Raw genomic sequence first — 21964 nt, 5'->3', positions numbered from 1 at the left:
AAACCCAGAATCAAATCCTGATTTTGTACTGCAATTTGGAGTGCATGACTGACACAAATGTTCCTATTTTCAGATGCAATGGAAAAGTCTAGTTTTTACTATTATACATTGTTAGTACCATAGTGAGCATGCAATGTAAAGAGAACAGAAAGAAAGCAGAGTAGATGCATCACAGTTTTGGGTGATTCAATAAATCATGATCTACTGTATAAAACACTTTTATTAACTAGGTGTGTCCAAAATAACATTGCTGTAGTTTTAAAATACCATCTACAATTAAAAACTTATTTAAATGTTCTTTTACCTCTTTTTGAAGAATTTCCTCTCTTTTTTGTGAGATTACAAGGGCTTCTTGATCTCTCCGGAACTCATGAACTTGCTGCTGAAGATGTTTTATAAAAATCTATAGTAAGATTAAACATTCTCAATTATTAAATGATTTTAAAATTTTAAACAGAAAATATTCTATGGGAAAGTGTGGGACGTCTAGTTTTTATAGCTTGAACTTCTGTTGACTAGAGCTGCATTAAGATCAGAATATTGGTACTCACTGTGAAGGTAGTCCTTTTCTGCAGTTGTGGAGAGGAAAGCCTTCATGCAGGGTCTGGTTCCCTTGTGCTTCACAGGCAGGGCTTTGGCATGTCAATCAACCTTACTACTCCAAGAGGGAAGACCAGTCCCCACCTCCCCAGTGATTGTGTAACAAAGCTCCAAACAACAAAACACATACTGCCAGTGGCCCAAAACAAACAAGACCTCCACCAATCTTTCCCACCTCACAACCGTAGAAAAGGAACTTTCACAGTGAGTAGAAATGTTCTGTTTTCCTGAAGCATGATGAGGCAATCCTTCACGCTGGGACTTACACAAGCAGTCAACTTACTATGTGGGTGGGCAATTTCCCAATCACAATGACACAACATGTTGCAAACATGTCTACCAAAAGATGCATCCATGGAAGGAAACGTGTCTATCTTGTAGTGTCTGACAAAAGATGATGGGGAAGCCCAAGTGGTTGCCTTACAAATATCTAACAAAAAAGCTGCCATACTCAAGGCTGCAGAAGTAGCAACACTATGAGTGGAGTGTGCCTGAATCCCTTCTGGAACTGATAAAGAACTATGACTCTAAGCCAATTCAGCCAACAACACAAGGTGGAAGAAGATACCCATTGGACATTAATCTTCTCTTGAAAAGAGATAGTCCAATTTGTGAAACTCCTTAGTTTTAAGTAGAACTTAAAAGCCCTGTACACATCTAATCTGTGCCATTCTTTCTCTTGTGGTGTTTTGGGCTCTGGACACAAAAATGGCAAAACAATCTGCTGCCCCCAGACTGTGGAATGACCTGCTGGAAGAGATATGACAGCCGAAAATGCTGAATGCTTTTAAAACAGAACTAAAACACTCTTCCGGCAGGCTTACCCAGTTAATTTTAAATCAGGACTTTTAATTGTTATATTTTAAGACTGTATTATATAACTGTATTTTAATGGTTTTATAGTATTGCATTTTAACTGTTGGTTTTATGTGTTTCCCTTTTTAAATTGTGTTTTGTACGTTGAAATGTTGTACCCACCTTGGGACTTGAGAGGTGGGAAAGAATCATCATCATCATCATCATCATCATCATCATCATCATCATCATCATCATCATCATCATCATCGATGATTGTAACCAGTCTGGGTCAGGATGTAACAGACCTTTTTGATGCAGGTCTAGCTACAGTGGAACAGGCCAACTCTCCTGAACCTGCATGTAGCTCTTTCAGAAAATCAAGGCTGACAGGGCCGCCTGGGTGCTAGCAATATCACCTCTGCTCTCCTCATTCTTAATTTTTGTAACACCTTGAACAACATCACTACTGGAGGAAAGACGCAGCACAACACCCTCGGCCAATGCTCCCTCCATCCAAAATCTTGATACAAACAGAGGCAGTTTGTGACTGTCTTGAGAAGTAAAAAGTTCAGGGTCCATTCTCCCTGGTCTAGACTCTTCCTGCTCAGACAATCAGCCTGACAATTCAGTTGGCACATTAGATATTCCTCTCTGATAGAAAAAGGGTGAGTCTCCCTGCAGAACAATAAGGACATTATCTCTTGCAACAGGGACTGGGATTGCATTCCCTTTGCCTGTTTATATGGGCATTGGTGGTCATGTTGTCCATCCAGATCAACACTTGCTTGCCCTGAACCTCCAACTGCAGACTGAGGAGTGCCAAACAGACCAAAGTACCAGCCAGTTCACACTGTATCCTCTAACTGGGTGGCCACAGATCCTGCAACATCTACCTACTGCAGTGTGCTACCAACCCAGGAAGGTGGCACTGATCATAACTATCATTCTCTTCATGTCCTGAATGGGCACCCTCATGACAACATCTTTTAAAATCACCAATGCAGAGACCATTTCACTATGGAGGGAAGACTTAGTCTCAGGTGTCGCTTCTGCACAATCTCATTCTGGGATGGCAGAAGGAATCACTGGAGATCCTTTAGCTGGAATTTTACCCAAAGAAATTAGTTCAAACAAGCCACCATCCAACTCAACAGTTTGGCTGTTACCATCAGGTATGCCGATGACTGATTCACCACTGGCCTGACCAAAGTCTGGAGCTTCTCCCTCCTGTATACTGGGAAAAAAAACTAAGTCACCTGAAGCCAGCATTTGGGAACCAAATGTCATGGTTCCCAAATGCACAAACCTATGATACTACCTCTTTAGGTGGTAACGCTGATTGACAGGTTGAAGCCCTGTCTGTGAAACATGAGGGAGAAACCCAGCATGAAGTGAAACCCAGCATGAAGGATTGCTTCCTCACACTGCAGGAAAACACTGGAATTTACATGTGAGTAACCATGCAGGATCAGCTGTAAGAACACAAAGTTTTCTGTTTAGATGTCATGTTTCTTTTGGATTATTCCAGAGTTTGGAAAAGCTACTGTTTTTAGACCACACCTCCCTGAATCCTTTTGCTACATGACTACCAATGGCAGACAATATCTCAGTTTCTGATAATTCTGATGATGTGCAGCAGTCCCCTTAGGGTTAGGCAGCCATCCTTCCTCTTTCTGCCTTCTGCCATTGTATGAATGGCAGATGCCAGGAATTTCCAGTTGTGACTATGGTAAATTCATAAAGTATGGGCACTGAGACTGAGCAACAGACTCTCTTTATATTTATGGTCACAATTCAACACAGAAATAGATACATTATGGCAAAGGTAAGGAGACTGCTTTAAAGATAGAAAAGCAAGCCCCTCAATGTTTTTCTTCTTAAAAAAAGATAAACACCTCTGCTTGTTAATGTCAACATGTTATCTATTATAAAACTGTCCTTCAGTACAGCATGTAAACCATAATAGCTTAGGAGGGCAAAGGAGAATAAAGATGGTGCATGGAGTGGAAAAATGAAGTCACTGAAATAGTAAAAATGTCTGACAACTCAGTGAGGGAACAAGGTGCAGCCATTTAATTACTGAACTCGTAATCTCTCATTAGGAGTTGATGTATACTCTCTCATTGAACTCTACTCCTTTTACATTTTTAGCTTGCTTTCTTCATATGTCATACTTGATACCAGGCTAAATTAATAAGGAATGTTTACAGTACAAAAACATTGCAAAATAAGAAAACTTGCCAGTCTGGAGGACTGAGATGATAACTTGTCTGCTTACCTCTTGTGTTGAAATTTTACTATTTAACTCGGCTACTTTGGAAGTAGAATGTTCCACAGCATGTTGACAAAGAATTTTCTCTAATTCCTTCTGATGTGATGCTTTAAGGGCTGCAATGTACTCTTCTGAGTCTTCCTTTGCTCTGTAAACATCATTTTAAAAATGTCTGCTATAATTTGAAGATATGGTTCTTCACACATACACACCCCACCCCCTCCACATGATACATATTCCCTTTGGTTTTCAGATACTTTAATTTTATGATGGTCTTGGTATTCAGTATTAATTTGCCTTACTAAACTAGACAGCCAAGAATGACAAAAACCTGGGGTCAAACTAAACATGACCATTATCTACATCTTTAATTCTGGTATGCTCACTTTTCTAAAAATAGTAAATAGCTAGATGAATAGTCAGATTTGCTTGGTGCGTGTCTGTGATTAACCCTTTTGTTCCTGAATTTCTCCCACCAAATTCAATACTACAAAACAGTGACAAAGGGAGCAGTAGGGCATGGGTGTGTCAAGTGTTTGATCAGGACTGCAGCAGGGATAAAAACCTAAATCCCTCTTTTCTTTTTACATTAAGCTTTTCTGCAGCAATTATTTAAAAAGAAGGTACACAAGAGTGAAACATATGTCACACATAGGATGGCCTTTAGTCACTGATAACAATAGTTACTTCACAAATGAATGACTTATGTTTGATGCATGACCACATTCGTTGTTTCTATGGGCTCTTCCAGTTGGAAGAAACTACTACTTAACACTGAATCACATCTAGTTTAGCTATTAACAGCTTGTAGAATCATAGAGTTGAAAGGGACTGCCCAAGATGGGCTTTTTTTTGAAGATATACAGAGGAGACCCCACCACCTCTCTAATTCAATTGGTTCTGTTGTCAAGCCATTAGTTCCACTGCCGAGCCACTCTCACTGTCAAGAAGTTCCTTCTAACGTTCCATCAAAATTTACCCCTCCTGTAACTTCAAACTATTAGACCTTGTTCTACCCTCTGAGGAAGCAGAGAACATGAATATAACCATCCTCTTTATGGCAGCCCTTGAGATATATAAAGAGTGCACTCTCCAATTTTTTCTCCATCTAGCTGAACATGCCATCTCCCCTCATATGGTTTGTTTTCCATGCCTCTTATTCTCATTGCCCTTCTCTGAGAATGCTCCAATTTGTCTATATCCTTCTTAAAATGAAGTCTCCAGAAATGAACACAGTACTCCAGATGAGGCCTGACCAGCACAAAAAATAGAGTGACTGTTACTTCCTTTGACTTGAAAACTATGTGTCTGTTAATGCAGGCTAAGATAGAATTTTCCTTCTTTGCTGCAGCATCACACTGCTGGCTCATGTTCAATTTATGATAAACAATGATCCCAAGGTCCTTTTCACATGTACTGCTGAGCCAAGAATCTCCCATCCTATACCTGTGCATTTGGTTTTTTGTGGCCTAAATATAGAATTTTGTATTTGTTTCTGTTGAATGTAATGTTATTAATTCCACCCCAGGTTTCTATTTTATCAAGGTTCTTTTGAATTCTGTTCCTATCTTCTAATGTATTAGCTACCTGCCCCAATTCTGCATTATCTGCAAATTTGATAAGGATTCCCTCCCTGTATGAAACTGTATGCTAGATCAAAGCTATACTTCATCACTAACTAACACATTTTGCTACGGAATAAGCCTTGGTCATAGCATTTTTATATATTACCTTCTCACAAGACTTTCAGAATTTGCAAGTGCTGCTTGAGATGTTACTCTTTGTTGGCTTAGTTCTAGGCTCAGCTTTTCTAATTCATCTTTCAACTGTTTATTTTCTTGCAGGACTTCTGAAATATGACAATCAGCAAAGGCATCAGGCTGATATATTTTATCGTCAAGAGTGGCAGGAAAGAATGCTTCATTTTTAGTGTTCCTTTGATTACTACTGACAGTATCCCTTTTCAAAATTCCTGTAGAGTTTTCTTTATTATCAGTTTTGCCAGATGAATTCTTATCAGAGAGCATAATCCTCCTCTCTTTCTGAAGTCTTTCCACAGTTTTTGTGAGGTCCTGTATCTCTCTATTTTTGGCAATCACTTCCTGGTTCAGTCTTACCATCTTGGCTTTAGTGTGAGCCTGTTCTACCTGGTACTCAAGTGACTGCAGTTCTGCATTGTCTGTTGCATTCTTCTGGTGTCTTAACTGCACTAATTCGTTTTTAAGGGAATCAATTTCAGCTTGAAGATTTTTTACAGTGATTTGATGGGCTTCATTGACACCGCAAAGCTCTTTTTCAAGTGCTGCTTGAACAATGGCTGTGTTGTCTTGAAGCTTTTGAGGCTCATTCAACAGTTTATATGCCAGAAGTTGTTCAAGTTCCTCAATTCTTTTCTCATACTGAAGCTGCAGAGACAGAACAAATTAAGCTAAATTTCACAAGTGAGTTCTATTTGATCTGCATCAAATAAAATAAAAATACCATATAATGTTTTAATGATCAATTAAAAGCTGCTGCTTGTCATGGTTGTTTGTTTTCAAATTTGTGATTTTTAAAATACTGTTTTATCCTCTAATCCAGGAATATGTGAAGTATGGTATGCCATTTCCCCACCAAAGTGCTCTGTGTGTATGGGGTGTGTGTGTGTTAAGCAGGACAGCAACAGGAAGTGACTTTTGCTCATTTTCTGTTGTTAAAAAAAGGCCTAAATGGTTTGGTATGTGTTTCTAAAAACACAGTGAAAAAATCTCCCTCAAAGCCCCCGCCTGAAAGCATTTGGGTGCATTTGACATCAAAGATTATTGGGGGGGGGGGGGGGGCAGGTGTGTTTGTGGGAGGTGTAACTTCCCCCTGCTCTCAAGAGGGACTATCGCAGCCTGTCTGCTTACTCCACTATATTTTGGTAGAAAAGTAGGATAGAGATATTAAACACACACAAAAAACAAGTGTCCCAGATGTAGTAATAAATCACCTTATTTAAGAAGTCTTCTTTTAGAGCAGAATTTAGTTTCTTTCGTCCCCATCTTTAAATTTTTGACTTTTATTTAAACATAGGCTAAAAGGTTCTTAGAGGAGCAATTCCATTGGTGGTTGTGTAATATCTGAGGAAGAGCCATGGCCATGTCCTAAGGTCTGTCTGTCTGTACTGGTCAGAAAAGATGGGTAGGTGGTTGAAGCTATCTTTCAGCATGCAGAGGGCGAAGATTCTTTTTATACGCTTTGTGTGTTTAAAAGGTTTACCAACATTTCCTATATTATTGCTGCAAGATTACACATTAACCATTCATGCAAGATTATATAAGAAGCAAGGCTGCTCTGAAAGAGCAGTGCCCTTATTCAGGAAGAAATCTCAAGCAGCCTTCTGCATACAGTGGTACTGGAAAAGCAAATGTAGCTCTAGATGCAAATGCTGTGTATGATGCTCATCTGAACTCTGAAAAGTTATCTGGATGAATCTTTAGATATGAATATTGATCTAATCTACATCAGATTCAGCAACTGTAGGTGGCTTCTTGTCTGTGACTACACTGAGATAGTTCTTATTATCTATAATAAGAGAAGTGCTGAAAATATGTTACAATATCACGTGACACAAAAGAAAATGATTTAAAGGTATATGCTGTTTAAACCAAATATTTAACTATCAACTATGTTTTAAGTGTTTGGAAGTGCCTAGAAACAGTTTTAATTACTTGTCATTTAAAAATCCCTAACAACATGGTAGTCTTAGTCACCTTAATTTTCTGAAACTGCTGTTCCATGGCACGAAGAGTTTTTTTAGCTTCATCGTCTTTACCCTCAAGTTCCATTTCTAACTTTTTAACTCTTCTTTCCAGAAACTCAACAGTATTTGCTTTGGCTGAAGCATCACCATCTCCTTCAGAAGCTGCTGTAGCAGCAGCATATATTAAAGCTGGCAAAGAATTGGGGTGTCTTCTTTTCAGGATCCCTTCCATTTCTTTAACCTTTCAAAAAGTAGGGTAACAAGTAAAAATAAGTTAAGGAAACAAACTTTAAATGATTCTCTGAAGGTGCCAGCCACAAATGCTGGTGAAATGTCAGGAATAAATTCTTCCAGAACATGGCCACATAACCAGAAAACCCCACAAAAAAAACTATGGATTCCGGCCATGAAAGGCTTCGACTTCACAAACTTTAAATGGTTTGAAAGAAAATAGTTTTATCTATACGTTTGCAGTGACACAGAACAGCTTTACCTATAATTAAGCCTATGGCTGATACCATATACCCATTCAATATGCCTCAATAGGTATGGACAAGGCAGAATTGTAAATATTTTAGAAAAAGCTTTTAAATCTTTTGATACAATCTCTAGTAGATGGAAGTTATTTTAAAAATACATGGGAACTATTCAGTATGCAAATTATTTGGCTTAAATTCCCCTCTGCCCACCTTCCTCCTCAAAACCTAAAGCATTCATATACATTTCATTTTCTTCTCAGTTCCGATAGCAACACTACAGTTGTGATGATTTATTGGCCTCCACTGAAAGTTATAAAAATGGTGTGTGTGGGGGGGGGATCCAAAACAATACAAAAGACTGTTATTACATGCCTGTCGCTCAAGATCTTGAATTCGTTTTGCATCTGCTGCCCTGTCTTTTAGACGTTTCTTTTGCTGTGCCGACTGATTCCCAGTTTCACTTCTAAGCTTATCAACCTGTGCAATATACGTAGAAATATATTAGTGCAAGCAAATATATTCATTTTTGTCATTAGCATAACAAAAACAACCCTTTAACATAATGAAATCTTTTTTGTTTATGAACAAGAGCAACAAACCCAGAAGTTAGAAACCACAGTATAACTGAAATGATACAATTTCATTAGAATAACTTGTTATTTAAGCAGCAGGGAGAAATCAACACTAACTTGGCAAACAAAAGGGTGGTTTTATTCCAGTGCCGCTAGTGCCATTCTCAGTGTACAGAACACTAGACTGGAAAGGTTTTAACTGATTTAAGATCTTGAAACTCATTTTAGAGGGGACATACCTCACCTGACCTGAAACAGAAGAAAGGAAGCATACAGGCTGGACCAATTTACCCCTGGTAGCCTAGAACTCAAAAATAATTATGTATTAGGCTACGTCTTGAAAGAGACCTGTGAGCACACAGTGGGTCTTGAAATGGAGAGCTGAGGGATGCTATGCATGGATTCAGCCTGAGTACTATCGCCCAGCTCTTGCCAAGTGCAACAAAACTGCCCATATGAGCCAAAGAAGTCTCATACCAACAGATCAGGGCTGGCAGATAATTCTTATCCAAATAGCAGCTAGGGGTTAAAACAGACAGGTCAAAAGGACCACGGCAGAACTGCGCTGGTGCAGTGACCGCGGCAACCACATGTACCCAGCTCTAATCTGGCTGAACTGGGCCGTGGGAGGGAGCAGATTCTTCCCGCTCATTTTTGGCCCAGTTCTTCAGCAATGGTGCACTGTGGTTTCTCACTGCGTTTGGGGCATGCGTCGTCTAAACGTTACACCCCAAACGCAGCTGGAAACCATGTCATTCGGCCTGTCTGTTTCGGGCCCATATGGCTGACCGTCCAATCTAAAAATTGTGGCTGTTCTAACATAAAATTCTAACTTTCTAATCTTTGAAATAAAAGATAGATTGACACTATTGTGCCCATAGAGAGTTATGGACAATGGCAGCCTTCAATTAAATACATGAAGCTTAGGCAACATGTTAAACTAGCCTGTGCTTTAACTGTAGGGGATTGTCTGGTACCCTTATTCCTGCTGGCTGACTACAGACAACCTTCACTCAGCACCTCTTCAACTGTACCAGAGTGACACCTTACTCTTCAATCACCTCTAGTTTCAGTTTATCAATTTCTTCTTTTGCTCCACGAAGACGACTTGCATCTTTATCCAAGAGCTCCTGATTTTCTGCATACCACTGGAGTCTTTTCTGCAAACGACTGATTTCATCCTTGTAAGATTCTTCCATCAACTTCATCTCATATGATTTTTCATCTAGAATGTGAAGTAAAAGTTCCATTAAACACTTGTGATAAAATACAATTAACTCATGGCTAACTTTTAAAAATGGACATTGGCATTATTTTTTCCTTTTTACTCATTTCAATAGTCCTTTTTAAAAATTAAGATGAAGTAATTTCACACACAAACACTCACATTAGTTCACATGTTCTTGTAGAGGTAAAGTGAAGTTTAGTAGCTGCCAAGGTAAAGAATGGGTTTCTATCCTCCCTTTGCCACAATCTTTCATTATTTCCTCACTCTTCGCTAACATGTGCCACAAGCATAATGCAAGACTAAGAGGAAAATATAATTTCCATTCCTTCTGTAAAATATTAGAGAACAAAAATCTTATTGTTAAAGTGAGTAATGGATTGTACTTTACCTAAAGTGGAAGCAATCTGGGCTCTTGCCAAATCTCGTTCCTTCTTTATTTGTAAAAGATCTACTTCAAGAGCTTGTTTATCTTGCTTTAGACATTTTTTCTCTTCAAGCAAATTGGTTTCCATAGCCTTCATTTCCCCACAGCACCAAGAGAACAAAGAGATACAGAAAACAAGCCATGAGAATGCAACCTATTTAAAATCACTAAACTGTACATCACAGATGCCTACATTTGGTAAGGAAGTTGCATGACCTAATCTGCTCTGGTTGGGACAAGGCAGATCTTGCTCAAAGAGGCATTGGTTTCTCATCCCCTGGTATCAGAGTTTGGTCTACCAGTGGGAAACCAATGTTCAAATGAACTTGAAGTTCATTATGGTCTAAGGAATGTTTCATCCTGCTTCTCTCATAGAGTTGCTGACTGTATACAGTCTGTCCTCTTTACATCTGAAATCCTTGAAGGAAGAGCACCAGCAAGTTGTTAAGAAGCAATAGTATGGAGGGTGTGGTAACCAGCCACAATCTGGGTGTTTACTTTTCCTCCAACAGAGTGGGAACTGGAAACTCTGCAGAGCTTGATAAAGACCCCCCCCCCCCCGAGTGCTTTCAATAGGAAGTATGCAAATAATGTGGTGGGGATAAAGTGAGGAAGAAGAAAGCCATGCACACTACCTTGAGCCCAGTGGAATAAATGGGATGTATAATATCTAATAAGATAAATAAATACAGGCATCTTGGCCCTGTTGGAACCCAGCAATATATTCCCTAAGTCTAATTATTCAAAAGGTGGAGGGAGGGAGATAAAAAAAGAAATAGCAGCCTGCATTTGTTTTATTTATTTATCAAGTAACTCAATAACTAATGTTCCCCAAATGGTGTACAGGTAAATTAAAATAATAAAATAAAATAATTAGACAAAAGGTACATAAAAAACTCTTAGATAAAACCAGCAATAAGGAGTAGAAACAATACATCACATAAAGTCAAAGTAAAAGCAGCAGGAAAAAATAAATAAGAAGGTGAAGATCTAGAATGCATCATCTTGACTTGCCTAGGAGTACTAAATATAAATACCATAACTAGGTACTAGGCATATTTCTCTTGGGAAGGGTGTTCCACTGACAGGTATAATCGCTGAGAAGGGTCTCTGATATAGACACTCATCTTGCCTCAGCTGGTAGGGCATCTGAAGAAAGGCATCAGATAATGATCTAGTTTGGGCATGGTTGGGTAGATGTGTCAAAGTACAGGGCCTTGGCTCTACAGGTTAGATTGAGAATCTTTACAGTCTGGAATTGGCCTGGGGACCATAGTATCACCCTGCCTCTATGTACTCAGATTTGGATAGATATGGGAGGAATTCTTCCCTGAGATAAAGCCATTTATCAGCTGTAAAATTTTGGGGGGAGGGGAATACTTTTAGTATTTACAGTAAGTAATGACTTCAGCAAAACAGTCTGAAGGAATTATTTATTTAGTAATTTACTAATTAATTGAATATCTTTCCAGCCTTTCCTTAGAAATAGCACTCAAAGGGGATAACAGTAAGATACAAATAAAGACACATAAAATCAAATTCAGAGCACATGTACAGCACATCAAATTAAAACAAATACAAATAGAAGAAACAAAGGCACTTACCTTGGCTGATCGAAGTTCTAAAATTAAATCTGTTAAATTCTGGTTCACAGCTGGTTCAGCATTCTGCACTCCACATGATAAAAGGTTATTTTTATCCACTTGTTCCCTAATTTTAAAGAAAAAGAAATCAACAATTTTATAGAGCTTTGTGTTTCTAATAGGTACATAAAGGCCCTATACAGATTGGCCTGAAAGACTGCCCTGGGGGCGGACTCGAGGCGTTGCATCCAGATGATGCACACCCCAACTCCACCCCCAGGGCACCATGATGCCGTACACCGCTCCACATGGCACGCAGCATATGATGTAGCACTGAAGGAGCACCATATAGCCTCGCCACTGTGGCTATGGCGCCCTTTTGAAGGTGCAAAAGGGAGCCACTTTTTGCAGCTCCTTTTCGTGCCCTTTAAAGGCCAGATCAGGGCTGTGGTGTGTGGTTGCTGCAGCCCCGATCTGGCACGAAAAAGGGCGGCCTGTAGAGCTCCAAAGTCCACATTATTATCCCATGGAACTACAACCTATGTGACCTCAGTTCTAGTACTAAATTCTTCCAAATGACAATGTCACCAGAATACCTTGCTTATGTGAAACTTTTTTTGCCACTATGGGGTTTCTGAATCTTTACAGTGGGGTTTCCTCCATTTTTAAGAAAGAATTCCAATCTGAATAAAAGTAAATCAGAAAGCAATCGAGACCTTTTTTATTTTCTTGCTCATTCACAGACTTCATAAAATACCCTTGCAATTTAAATCAAGCCTATTCATAACGTAAGCCAATTATCTTCTGCAAAACAAGAATAGTTCCTACTGATTCTATCTATAACAGTTCTCTTGAAGATATTAATTAGAAATCACAGTTTATTCTCTACTAAACAATATTACAACTGAGATTTGCATTTGAAATGCAGTTCTCATCTTTGTCTGAGGGTTTGATCCAGCTAACCAATGCATGTATACTGGAAAATAGGTTCTGCTGTGCTCAATGGTGCTTACTCACCATTTCCTTATTTTGGCTTTTGGTATTAAGATCTACTCAAAATTACCACTATTTTCAATGAGAAAAGCAAATAAACTAACCGTAAGGTTGCTAATTCAATCATCAAACGCTGGTTCTCTTTAAACATATTTTCTTCATTTTTCTTGTTATTCAGTTGTAGTTCTTTCACCTGATTATATAATCTTTCATTTTCCTTAAACATCAAGAATTATTTCACTTAAACATTATTTATTCATATGGGAAGACATGTGGTACAAGACAAATGCCAAAGAGATAGATTTTGGGTCCGTGGCACCGACAGTAAGGAATACAGATTGTTGTTGATACAGCAGATGCAAAAACTCTTATCTTGCAGAAGCATATGCCACAGTAAAGTTGTTAGTATTTCAGATGCCACAAAAAGAGGCTACAAAACTATTTGTTTTTTGCAATTAAATAAGGTCATACAGAACATAGTATGCACTATAGAATAACAGAGCAAATTAAAACTAAAGGCTTTTAATTTTGAGTCAGCAAAATTCTCTGTATGTAGAAATTAGTGTCATCAAAGCTGCATAATAAAACAACTATGGCTTTCATATGCTGATGTGATACTACCTTATAGGTGGTAATGAATGTCTGGAAATTATATGAATGTCAAACAAAATTATGTCTTGTCTTGAACAGAAACTTTCTTCCTTCACTCACTTCATGAGATTAAGCACCTCATTGAACAGGCGCTAAGAATCACACATTTCTTATTTATAGATGGACAACCAGAATCTTCATCTTTGTTGTCAGAGTCTTTCAGCTATCCATTCTACTCAGGACATTTTCCTCGTTTCATTTAATGTCCCTTTCTAACTAGTGACATTATGACCTTGCAGAAACTGGCCACTTCACTCAAGCATTTACATTTTCTGTCTAGTTTTGTACCCTGTATCAAAATTATTTGTAAGGGCATAGCCATAGGGGAAATGTAAGCAGCATGGGAAACTAAGGGACGAAACAGATGGGCAGAAGGGGCAGCTTGAACCGACCCTTCTGAAGATGAAATGGGGCTACAGCAAACTCATGCTGCAGCCCCAATCTGCCTTGAAGCTGGCTGAAAAAGGAGTGGCAAAGATCCGCTCCTTTTTCGGCCAGCAAAAAGCCAGCTTTTCTGGATTCGCTGCAGCTGTATGGTAGCTTAATGACTCTCTGGTGCTGTGCGCCATGTAAATGCCATGCTGCTGGAGTGTCATAAAGCTGCCCACATCTGGGCAGCCAGGTGGCTTCAAGATGTCTTGGGAGCATGTGGCACCTAAATGCCATGCCCCCAAGCCGCCAGGAAGCTGGCTTTTAGAGTCGGTCTGTTCTGGCTCTAACTTTCACTGCACCAAAGAGCTTGTAAGATACCTGACAAAGCACGTTGCATCCCACAGAAAGCATACTGCAATATGACACCATCTATGCAACTTCTCTATGCAGACGTCAGTGTGAACAGCCAGATGCACATCCACAAGAATTCCTATTGAATTGTTCTTAGAAGACATCAATTTGCTTAGTCACCTGCTTGCTGTTACAGTGCATTAGTACTTTCATGTAATAGAATTTCAAAGATTTGCTAATGTATGAAAACAAAGATTACAGAATAAGTACAGGATCGTACTGGGGCATAAAGCTCATGCAACCTGCAACTGAGGGACCAGATGGACTATTAATAAACTGTATCAGGAGGAATCCTAGACGTTCTTGTGGAGATGTAGTCACACTGGTGTGCTATTTAACCTGAAATAGTTCTCACAACATCTTCACCAACAAGTTTTACTTAGCTGACACACTGTTGACATCACCTCCAGTTCAGACATGTTTGTTCTCTCTTCCAAAGCTCACTCAGCTTTCCTCCTTTCCTTGCCATTTTGATGGCAGTAGGGTAGGAGAACAGCTGAGAGCTGAATGGAGGTTTCCAGTGTTCTTAGTTCTGGCCATGTTAGCATGGGTCCTGTCTTAAGGATGCTGACAAGGTCTACCAGGATGCCACTGTTCCAAAGAAAAGAGGAACACACACATACACATACAGCCCCATTTCCACCACACATGATCCACCTCACCCTGCAAGCAGTTCACCTCTTCTTTCCTACTGGTTGTGCACAGCTCCTGCAAGTGTATTAGTAAGACCTTCTGCTCAGTCATTACTTCATCACTCAATCTCAGCCCAAGTGTTCATTCCTTCATATTATTAACTAGCAACCTCACTATCCCCATTCAGTTTGACTCAGGCTGACTTAGTTTTTTTAAAAAAAGAAGGGGAATGGCTAATTTATATACCCCTTATCTTCAAAATGCTACACTTGTAAAACACAAACATAAAAGAAGCACCATTTATGGAGAGTAGGATCATAATATCAAAAGAATTCTACCTGCTGATATCCTTGAAGAAGCATCTCCTGATTTTGGACTTCTTTTTGTATTTCTTTCAACATTTCTCCATCAGCAGGATTTCCTCCCCTGATATTTGACCACTTTGTTTCTTTGTTCAAGTTTTCGTTATGATTTAGCTGAGAAAAAAAGTGCTCTATAAATAAAGTGCACCTCATAAAACTGCTAAGCAAAAAGTAGCCTTACTGAAAACCGTCTTCTATATTTAATGAAATATTACTATCTTTAGAAGTTACATTTGTATATTGGCTCTCTTTCAAAGACTTTAGAATGTTATATACAAGCTATCTCAATGTATGATAAAGGGTCATAAACCTAATGATGTTTCTTTTAAGTTTTAAGAGCTAGCACAGAGGTCTGATCTATATATAACATTTTATACACACACACACACACACACAATATATCTATGTATGGTTTTATGTATACTTATTGAATTCTTAACTAATATTACTTACTCCTATAATTTGATGATTTATTGTGATGTCTGTTGATTAATGTTTATTTGATGTTTGATTGGTCGATCGTAATAAATAAATCGAATATGTATACTTATATCCACTACAAGATAGATGAGGATAAGAACAAGAAGCTTGCTTAGCTACCATTTGAAGTAATGTCGTTCTAAAACGAAAGGATCACTTCTTATGCCTCTTTCAGCTATTAAAAACTATGTCTGGAATGCCACTGGAGAGTTATGGACAAGTAAGGACTGTAGTTATGGTGCTATGCTATGTATGAATTCTGCCCTGATCCTGCAATCCCTATTTACTGGGCAGCAGCTGCTGTTATTAATGGGGTTCTGTTCCCTGTCAACTGGGAAGCAGCTGATGTTCCCATACCTGCCTGTGTGCAATTTCTAGTGCAACAGTCAGAAGCAGTAACCCTGTTTCAATTCCGCCTTATGCAAGAGATCATTCATGTGATGGAGGGCTGGAGCCATCAGCCAGCTGCTTCCCAATCGAAAGGAGCACACACCACACACACACCGATTACAGCAGATGTTACCCAATAGGTAGAGACTGGACGACTTTCATGGTCCTTACATAGCCCCTAAAATAGAGGCTATATAGGGACCATAAATACAAAGTAGTCATGAGTGTGTAACTCATGGATTCATAACTGACTGCCCAATGGGATTCCAACCCGTATACTGATACAATTCTTTGCAATTTGATTTTATTCAATGAAAGATGACAATGTGAATGATATGCTATATTTTTAAAAGTCTGCTTCCTTTATTAACTTGCAATAGGATATAAACAAATACTGTACCTGTGACTGAAGAACATAAGTTTCTTTGTTTAGCTCAAAGAGATCTTTATCTTGCTGCAGAATTTTTGTTTTCATTTCCTTCTCTTTTTCCAAAGATGTGGCTTTTAGTTGCTGAATCAAACTATGTGCCGAAGCCAATTTTTCCTCAGCTTCCTGAATTCTTTTTAATAAATAAAGCTCCCTTTCACTGCTTTGTGGGAGTGAATATGATGCAACCTGATGAGATGGAGAAAACCCCATTTTATACTACTCCAATAGTTCACCAAAGAAACCAAGATTAACCTTTTCCCTTTCAGTTCAATAGTAAGAACTGCTGGATTTAATAATGGATGGAACTTCTATGGAATGTCCATCATTCAGTCTTTTAAAATCTAAAGAGAAACTAAACATTGACAAGAGTAACTTCTTCACTGAAGAAGGTGGCAGGTGCAACATGTGACAAAAATACATTTCATGCAGGCACACAAAAAGCTCATAAAACCCCACACTATCTAGTCATTAGTTTGAGAACAGCCAAAGGAGATGCATTTCTGAAACTGGTCTGGATCTAATGAAGGTCATAGACAGGGAAACACTGAAGCTCCATAAAAACTGCTTTAAACTTTCTAAAGTACATAGAATAAAATCATAACATTATGGTAAATTACACACTGGATCATTCTACAAAAAGGAATCTTACTAGGAATGGAAGGACAGTCTAGCATGGACTTGCTTCTAAGTTGTCCTGACTTCTGCCAGTTCTTCTTACTGTGGCCATCTGCATCATTTGTCCCATTATTCCAATATGTTATCCAACCCTCCAAAGTAGATTTTGGATTGTGCAAAGCATTACAAGGGGAACTGACAAAACTAATGTTACTTTTCTACATTCAGGAAAGTGTTCTGAAAGCAGAACTGCTCAGATCAACCCCTATGTAACTTTAAATGGCAACACTGCTGGCCACAGCAAGCATCTCCATATGCTATGAAGTGAAAGGGAAGGCAGGGTGCTTTTGTAATCCAAACATGTCAAAATACATGTGTGTACTTCTTCCATATTGTCTGGGATAACATGATAAACTCCTTGTAAATCTGCTCACAGATGTCCAAACAAGGAGACATCAATTATACACATTCTCTCTCTCACTGCTGAGAGCGAGCTGAGGAGCCAGGACAGTAGGACTTCCTACTACTCAAGAAACACAGGCATCTGTTCCTGTATTGCTTTTTTTAATGACACCTCCTTTTTTAAAATGCCATTCTAAGAGCAGTGTCTATGGCTTACATTGTGGTTGTGGATGAAAGGGTCATTTTCTTTAACTTGCTCTTGAATAGTACTTGCCGATGACTCTCCATGTGTAGCACAGTAATTTCTCTTCATCGAAACAGGATCCTTTGTTGTCTGCATTACCTTAGTTCCAGGTGTTTCTTTGATAGGAAAAAAGAGTATGTGCTATATTTTAAAAGTAAAAGTTTTAAACACTGTACAACATTTATACGGACACCTATAAAGTGACTGGTGTAAAGTACACAAAAATGTGAAAAAGTGTTAAGGAAAAAGCAACATGGGACATACAGTGATTGAAATAAAACATGTATGTGAGAGTCAAAGTGACTCAGCAGAAGCAAGTAGCAACCACACAGGTGTAGAAGGTAATACAATTTAGCAAGTCCTGAATGCCAAGGACAGAAATGTAAAGTGGATAATTGGAAACACCTGAGAATTGTTAAGTGGTCAAGGCTGAGATGATGAAATCATCTAATCTGGGTAGAAACAAGAGAACCAATGAGAATGGATGTACACGCCCACTGGGTGGATACTGACAAGAGTGGGTGGTATGATCCAAGGACTATAATAATGACTATGAATCCCAATGTATTTTGTGGGTAGTAGTTGGATAGTATTGGAGTATTGTTGTGTTGGATAGTTTGGAGCTGTATATAGTAGAATAAAGTAGATCTTTTATATAAGACTACTGAGTTGTCTGGTGTCTTGGGTGAAGATACAAGAGCCAGCTGGATCCTGAAGAAGTGGGAAGACTTCTGTGGAAGCAAGAGTGAGAAGGCTTGGAGAGTTTGTCAGGGTCTTCAGCCTATTCTCTGTAACTCTGCTGCTTTAGAGCAAAGCTTTAACCACTGGCCAAAACTGGTCAGCGTCGGTGCGCAACAAGGTGGTGAGTTCGAGCCAGAGGTGAAGAGCTACAACTCCCATCATCCCTGACAAAAAGTACAATACTTTTTTGTTGTTGTATACAGTTCAGAGTTACCACTAGGCAAAATTATGTCCTGCTGTTCTTACTGGGGCACTCCTCAAAAATTGTGGGTTGGAGTGCCTTTTGTTTCTTTCTCTTCCTCTCTTTTCATTTTGTTGTGTGCTCCTTCTAGTATAAATCTGAATCAATACTATAGATTTATTTAATTTTACTAAGGCTGCTCTGTAAGGCACCATGTACATTGGGGATATTAACAACTGACTGGACTTTACATTTTGATTTTGAATTCTGCCTTTGATTCACAGTGGTTTGTTTTACAGAAGCCCTCTTTGGACCATCAAACCACTGTTTAAACTGTTTCCTTGTTTGGTTTTTAAAAAAGTAGTTCAAAGAATACAGACAAGAAGATTTTACAGTGGGAAGCAAAGGAAAAGGAGCATGTAAAAAGGCCTTGGTAGACATTTACTCTTTGCATGAGCTTAAAGCCAAAGAATGGAGTCCTTCACAGGGGAAAATGTAACTGAAATCTCTCCATTCTTAGTCCAACTCTCTATCCATAGTCCTACAATGACTCCTACGCCCCGGCAGTTTCACCCTTGGGTCATAAGAACAGAGATATTGCTCTACATTATTGAACAATCTTCTGGATAGATTGTCAGTCAAGAAGTGAAGTATATCTGCAATTAAGTATTGATTTTGCCTTTGCATTTCTTCAAGAATTGCATTTCTTGAATAAATCATGCTTCAGTGTTGAACTCTGGTTAATCTACCAAACAACCACTGTGGGTCAAAATTATGTTTCCACTTACAACTGCTTTCATGTTTTAAAATGATATTCTATTTCAAGACACAGTATACAATATACAGTTTGAGGAAGCCTACATTCGACATCCCTCCTCTGTTTATTTAAACATATCATCATTTACCTTTTTGCTTTAGAGGAGATCTGGCTTTCAAAACTGGCTTTTTGAGGCTCTCTTTTATTGTCTTCTCATTAACTGTGGAAAAGTGCTTTAATGAAGAACTAGATTTTCCATACCCAGAACTTCTAACAGAGCTATAAGGTCCAATGGAAGACTTCTTTCTATGAGCAGCCACTGTGTTTTTTGCATTCTTATGCATCAGTTGTTTATTCAGCACTGAACTGAGACTCTCTTTATTCCAAGTGATGGGCTGATGTGTCTGTGGACAATCACATATATAATATATTTATTTTTTATCAAACAGCTTGGATTGAAATTATTATAATAAAAGAGAATGTTTGTGAGTCTCTACAGATATATCTCATTTAGGGTAGTGTGCTAGATGCCTTAAATGTGACAGAGAAGTTTTAGTAGCTCCAGTTTCAGTGGTCAGTTTCAAGTTGAGAAGGCTCTCTGAAGCCCAGTTATTAAGATTCCACAGGCATGAAAAATGGTGGAAAAACAGGAACAAGCTCATGCACCACTGCTGATTCCTGATAGGAAAACAGGAGAAGACACCCTCAGGTACTGCTTATAAGATTTCTGAAATAAAAAAAAATTAAAGGGGTGAGGGATGACACAGACCTCATAGTATTTGGTACAGACACAGGAAGTGCCACATATACTTCAGCTAGTATAAAAATAAAGGTAAATATTTACAGTAAAGTGAATGCTATAATCAATGTCATATTATATATATATCCAGAATATAAACATAACTCTGGATCATCCAAATGTCCATATCCATAATATAGGATATTATTCTGCCCCCTTCTTTCAAAGTGACACAGTTCAACCAAAGTGTACCAAGACTGTGTCATCTGAACACCCATACAGATGGATAGGTAGCTTAGTTAATGATTTTGTGCCAGAGTAGAATCTGAACATATTGAAACAAAAGAATGTAAGAAAAGCCTTCTCAAGTAGAAGGTTTCTCTATAGGAAGCCCAAAAGCAGAATGTAAGCAGAAGAGAAATCGCTGGCAAATGGTATCAAAAGGCAAAAATAAAACCAGATTGGTTACACTGCAGTGAATTGCAGTGAATCTATATTGGCATACAGTTCATATGTAAATATTTATTCACAAATTCTGTAAAAAGCTGACAACCACATGATTAACTTTAAAAACATTGACATGTACAGATTAATTTCCTTGTGGGGGATACTGAAAATAATGAAGGCTGTGATCCTAAAACAATTCATCAGAGATAAATTATCTACTGATATTAGCAGGACTGACTTCAGAGTAAATATGGAAAAGAGTGGGCTAGAAGGTGTTTAATAGAAGTTGTTCACTGAAGCTGATAATGAAATTCTAATATTTTTGAATATTATCTCTTAGATTCCTAACCTATGGCTGTCTAGTCCCATGAAGTCAAGTTAGAGGGCAAGAATGGTTGTGTATCAGAAGAGATGATGGGATCCTCTGCGACTGAGATATGATATGACAAAGGAGTGAGGATTTTACTTGTATGAGAGATCTAAGCCTTTTTGCTTTGTTATTGTGTTTTTATATTTTATACAGTATATATATATATATATATATATATATATATATATATATATATCATAGCAGTTGTATAATATATTATTATTTATATTAGTTGTCTATTATTGTGCAGACCCAGGAAGAACCATGACATGGGGCACGTCATGAAAAAAGTTGGGTGGAAAATTTAACAACAATCGTTAATCACTGCTTGTTGTACACAGACTAGTAGCTTGTGCATGTTATTCACAAAATCTACTCCTAAAACAAAACAAAACAAAACTATTATCAGGAAATATGGTTGTGCTTATGTACACTTTAATCTTGGAATCAAACTAATAACAGTGCCTTCAAGTAGTGAATGTTGGAGTATACCATGTGTGCAACTGAGCTTTTTACATTATCTGGAAGATATAAAATCAATCGTTACACATAGGAATTGTGACGTATTTTGCATGGTAACAATGCTACATACAAACTAAAGCAGTCTCAAATTATAGAGGACAAGCACAGATTATCTTGAAATGTATCCTTCTAGTCAGTTCTTATCAAGGTAACAAAAATCCACCTTATGATAAATGAAAAAAGCAATAGAAAATCATATATACTATGTACACAGTTCATCTCAGAGCACGGGAAATTATTTTTAAAGCAATTTGTTAGCTTTCAAAGGTAGATACAAACCAGTTATTCTACCCTTGTAAGTAACTCTTTTCTTTCTTCTTATTCAAAAACAACTAAATGGTAATTTTAGAGCCCATACAGACAGGCCAAAATAAAGCTGCTTCAGGATGCTTTGGAGGTATGCTGTTTAAATGATGCATGCATCCTAAGAGGACAGAAGCCATGCCAAAGCCACACTTCCATCCTAAGGACTGGAGCATAGCTTTGGTGCAGCTTCTGACCTCTTAAGATGCATGTGTCATTAAAACATACCTCCAAAGTGACC

General features: G+C 38.3%; 1 protein-coding gene across 6 annotated transcripts in view; it reads right to left on the bottom strand.

Moving 5' to 3' along the window:
* The window catches only part of CEP162 (centrosomal protein 162), a 60773-nt gene that overhangs the window by 3970 nt on the left and 34839 nt on the right, over positions 1–21964 (bottom strand). For all 6 annotated transcript variants that reach the window (XM_089530819.1, XM_089530823.1, XM_089530822.1 and 3 more), the window contains 13 exons: positions 19491–19746; positions 17637–17779; positions 16373–16588; positions 15079–15216; positions 12778–12890; positions 11702–11807; positions 10062–10188; positions 9507–9670; positions 8246–8350; positions 7405–7635; positions 5402–6075; positions 3677–3818; positions 305–403 (listed from right to left, as the gene is read on the bottom strand). In XM_089530819.1, the coding sequence (XP_089386945.1) occupies positions 305–403; positions 3677–3818; positions 5402–6075; positions 7405–7635; positions 8246–8350; positions 9507–9670; positions 10062–10188; positions 11702–11807; positions 12778–12890; positions 15079–15216; positions 16373–16588; positions 17637–17779; positions 19491–19746 (2514 nt within the window). The remainder of the gene's footprint in view (positions 1–304; positions 404–3676; positions 3819–5401; positions 6076–7404; positions 7636–8245; positions 8351–9506; positions 9671–10061; positions 10189–11701; positions 11808–12777; positions 12891–15078; positions 15217–16372; positions 16589–17636; positions 17780–19490; positions 19747–21964) is intronic.

This window comes from Sceloporus occidentalis, unplaced genomic scaffold, assembly GCF_023333645.1.
Source record: "Sceloporus occidentalis isolate IW3139 unplaced genomic scaffold, rSceOcc1.0.p SCAF_6, whole genome shotgun sequence".
In the NCBI taxonomy this organism is placed as follows: domain Eukaryota; kingdom Metazoa; phylum Chordata; class Lepidosauria; order Squamata; family Phrynosomatidae; genus Sceloporus; species Sceloporus occidentalis.
This window is presented reverse-complemented; position numbering and strand designations above follow the sequence as displayed.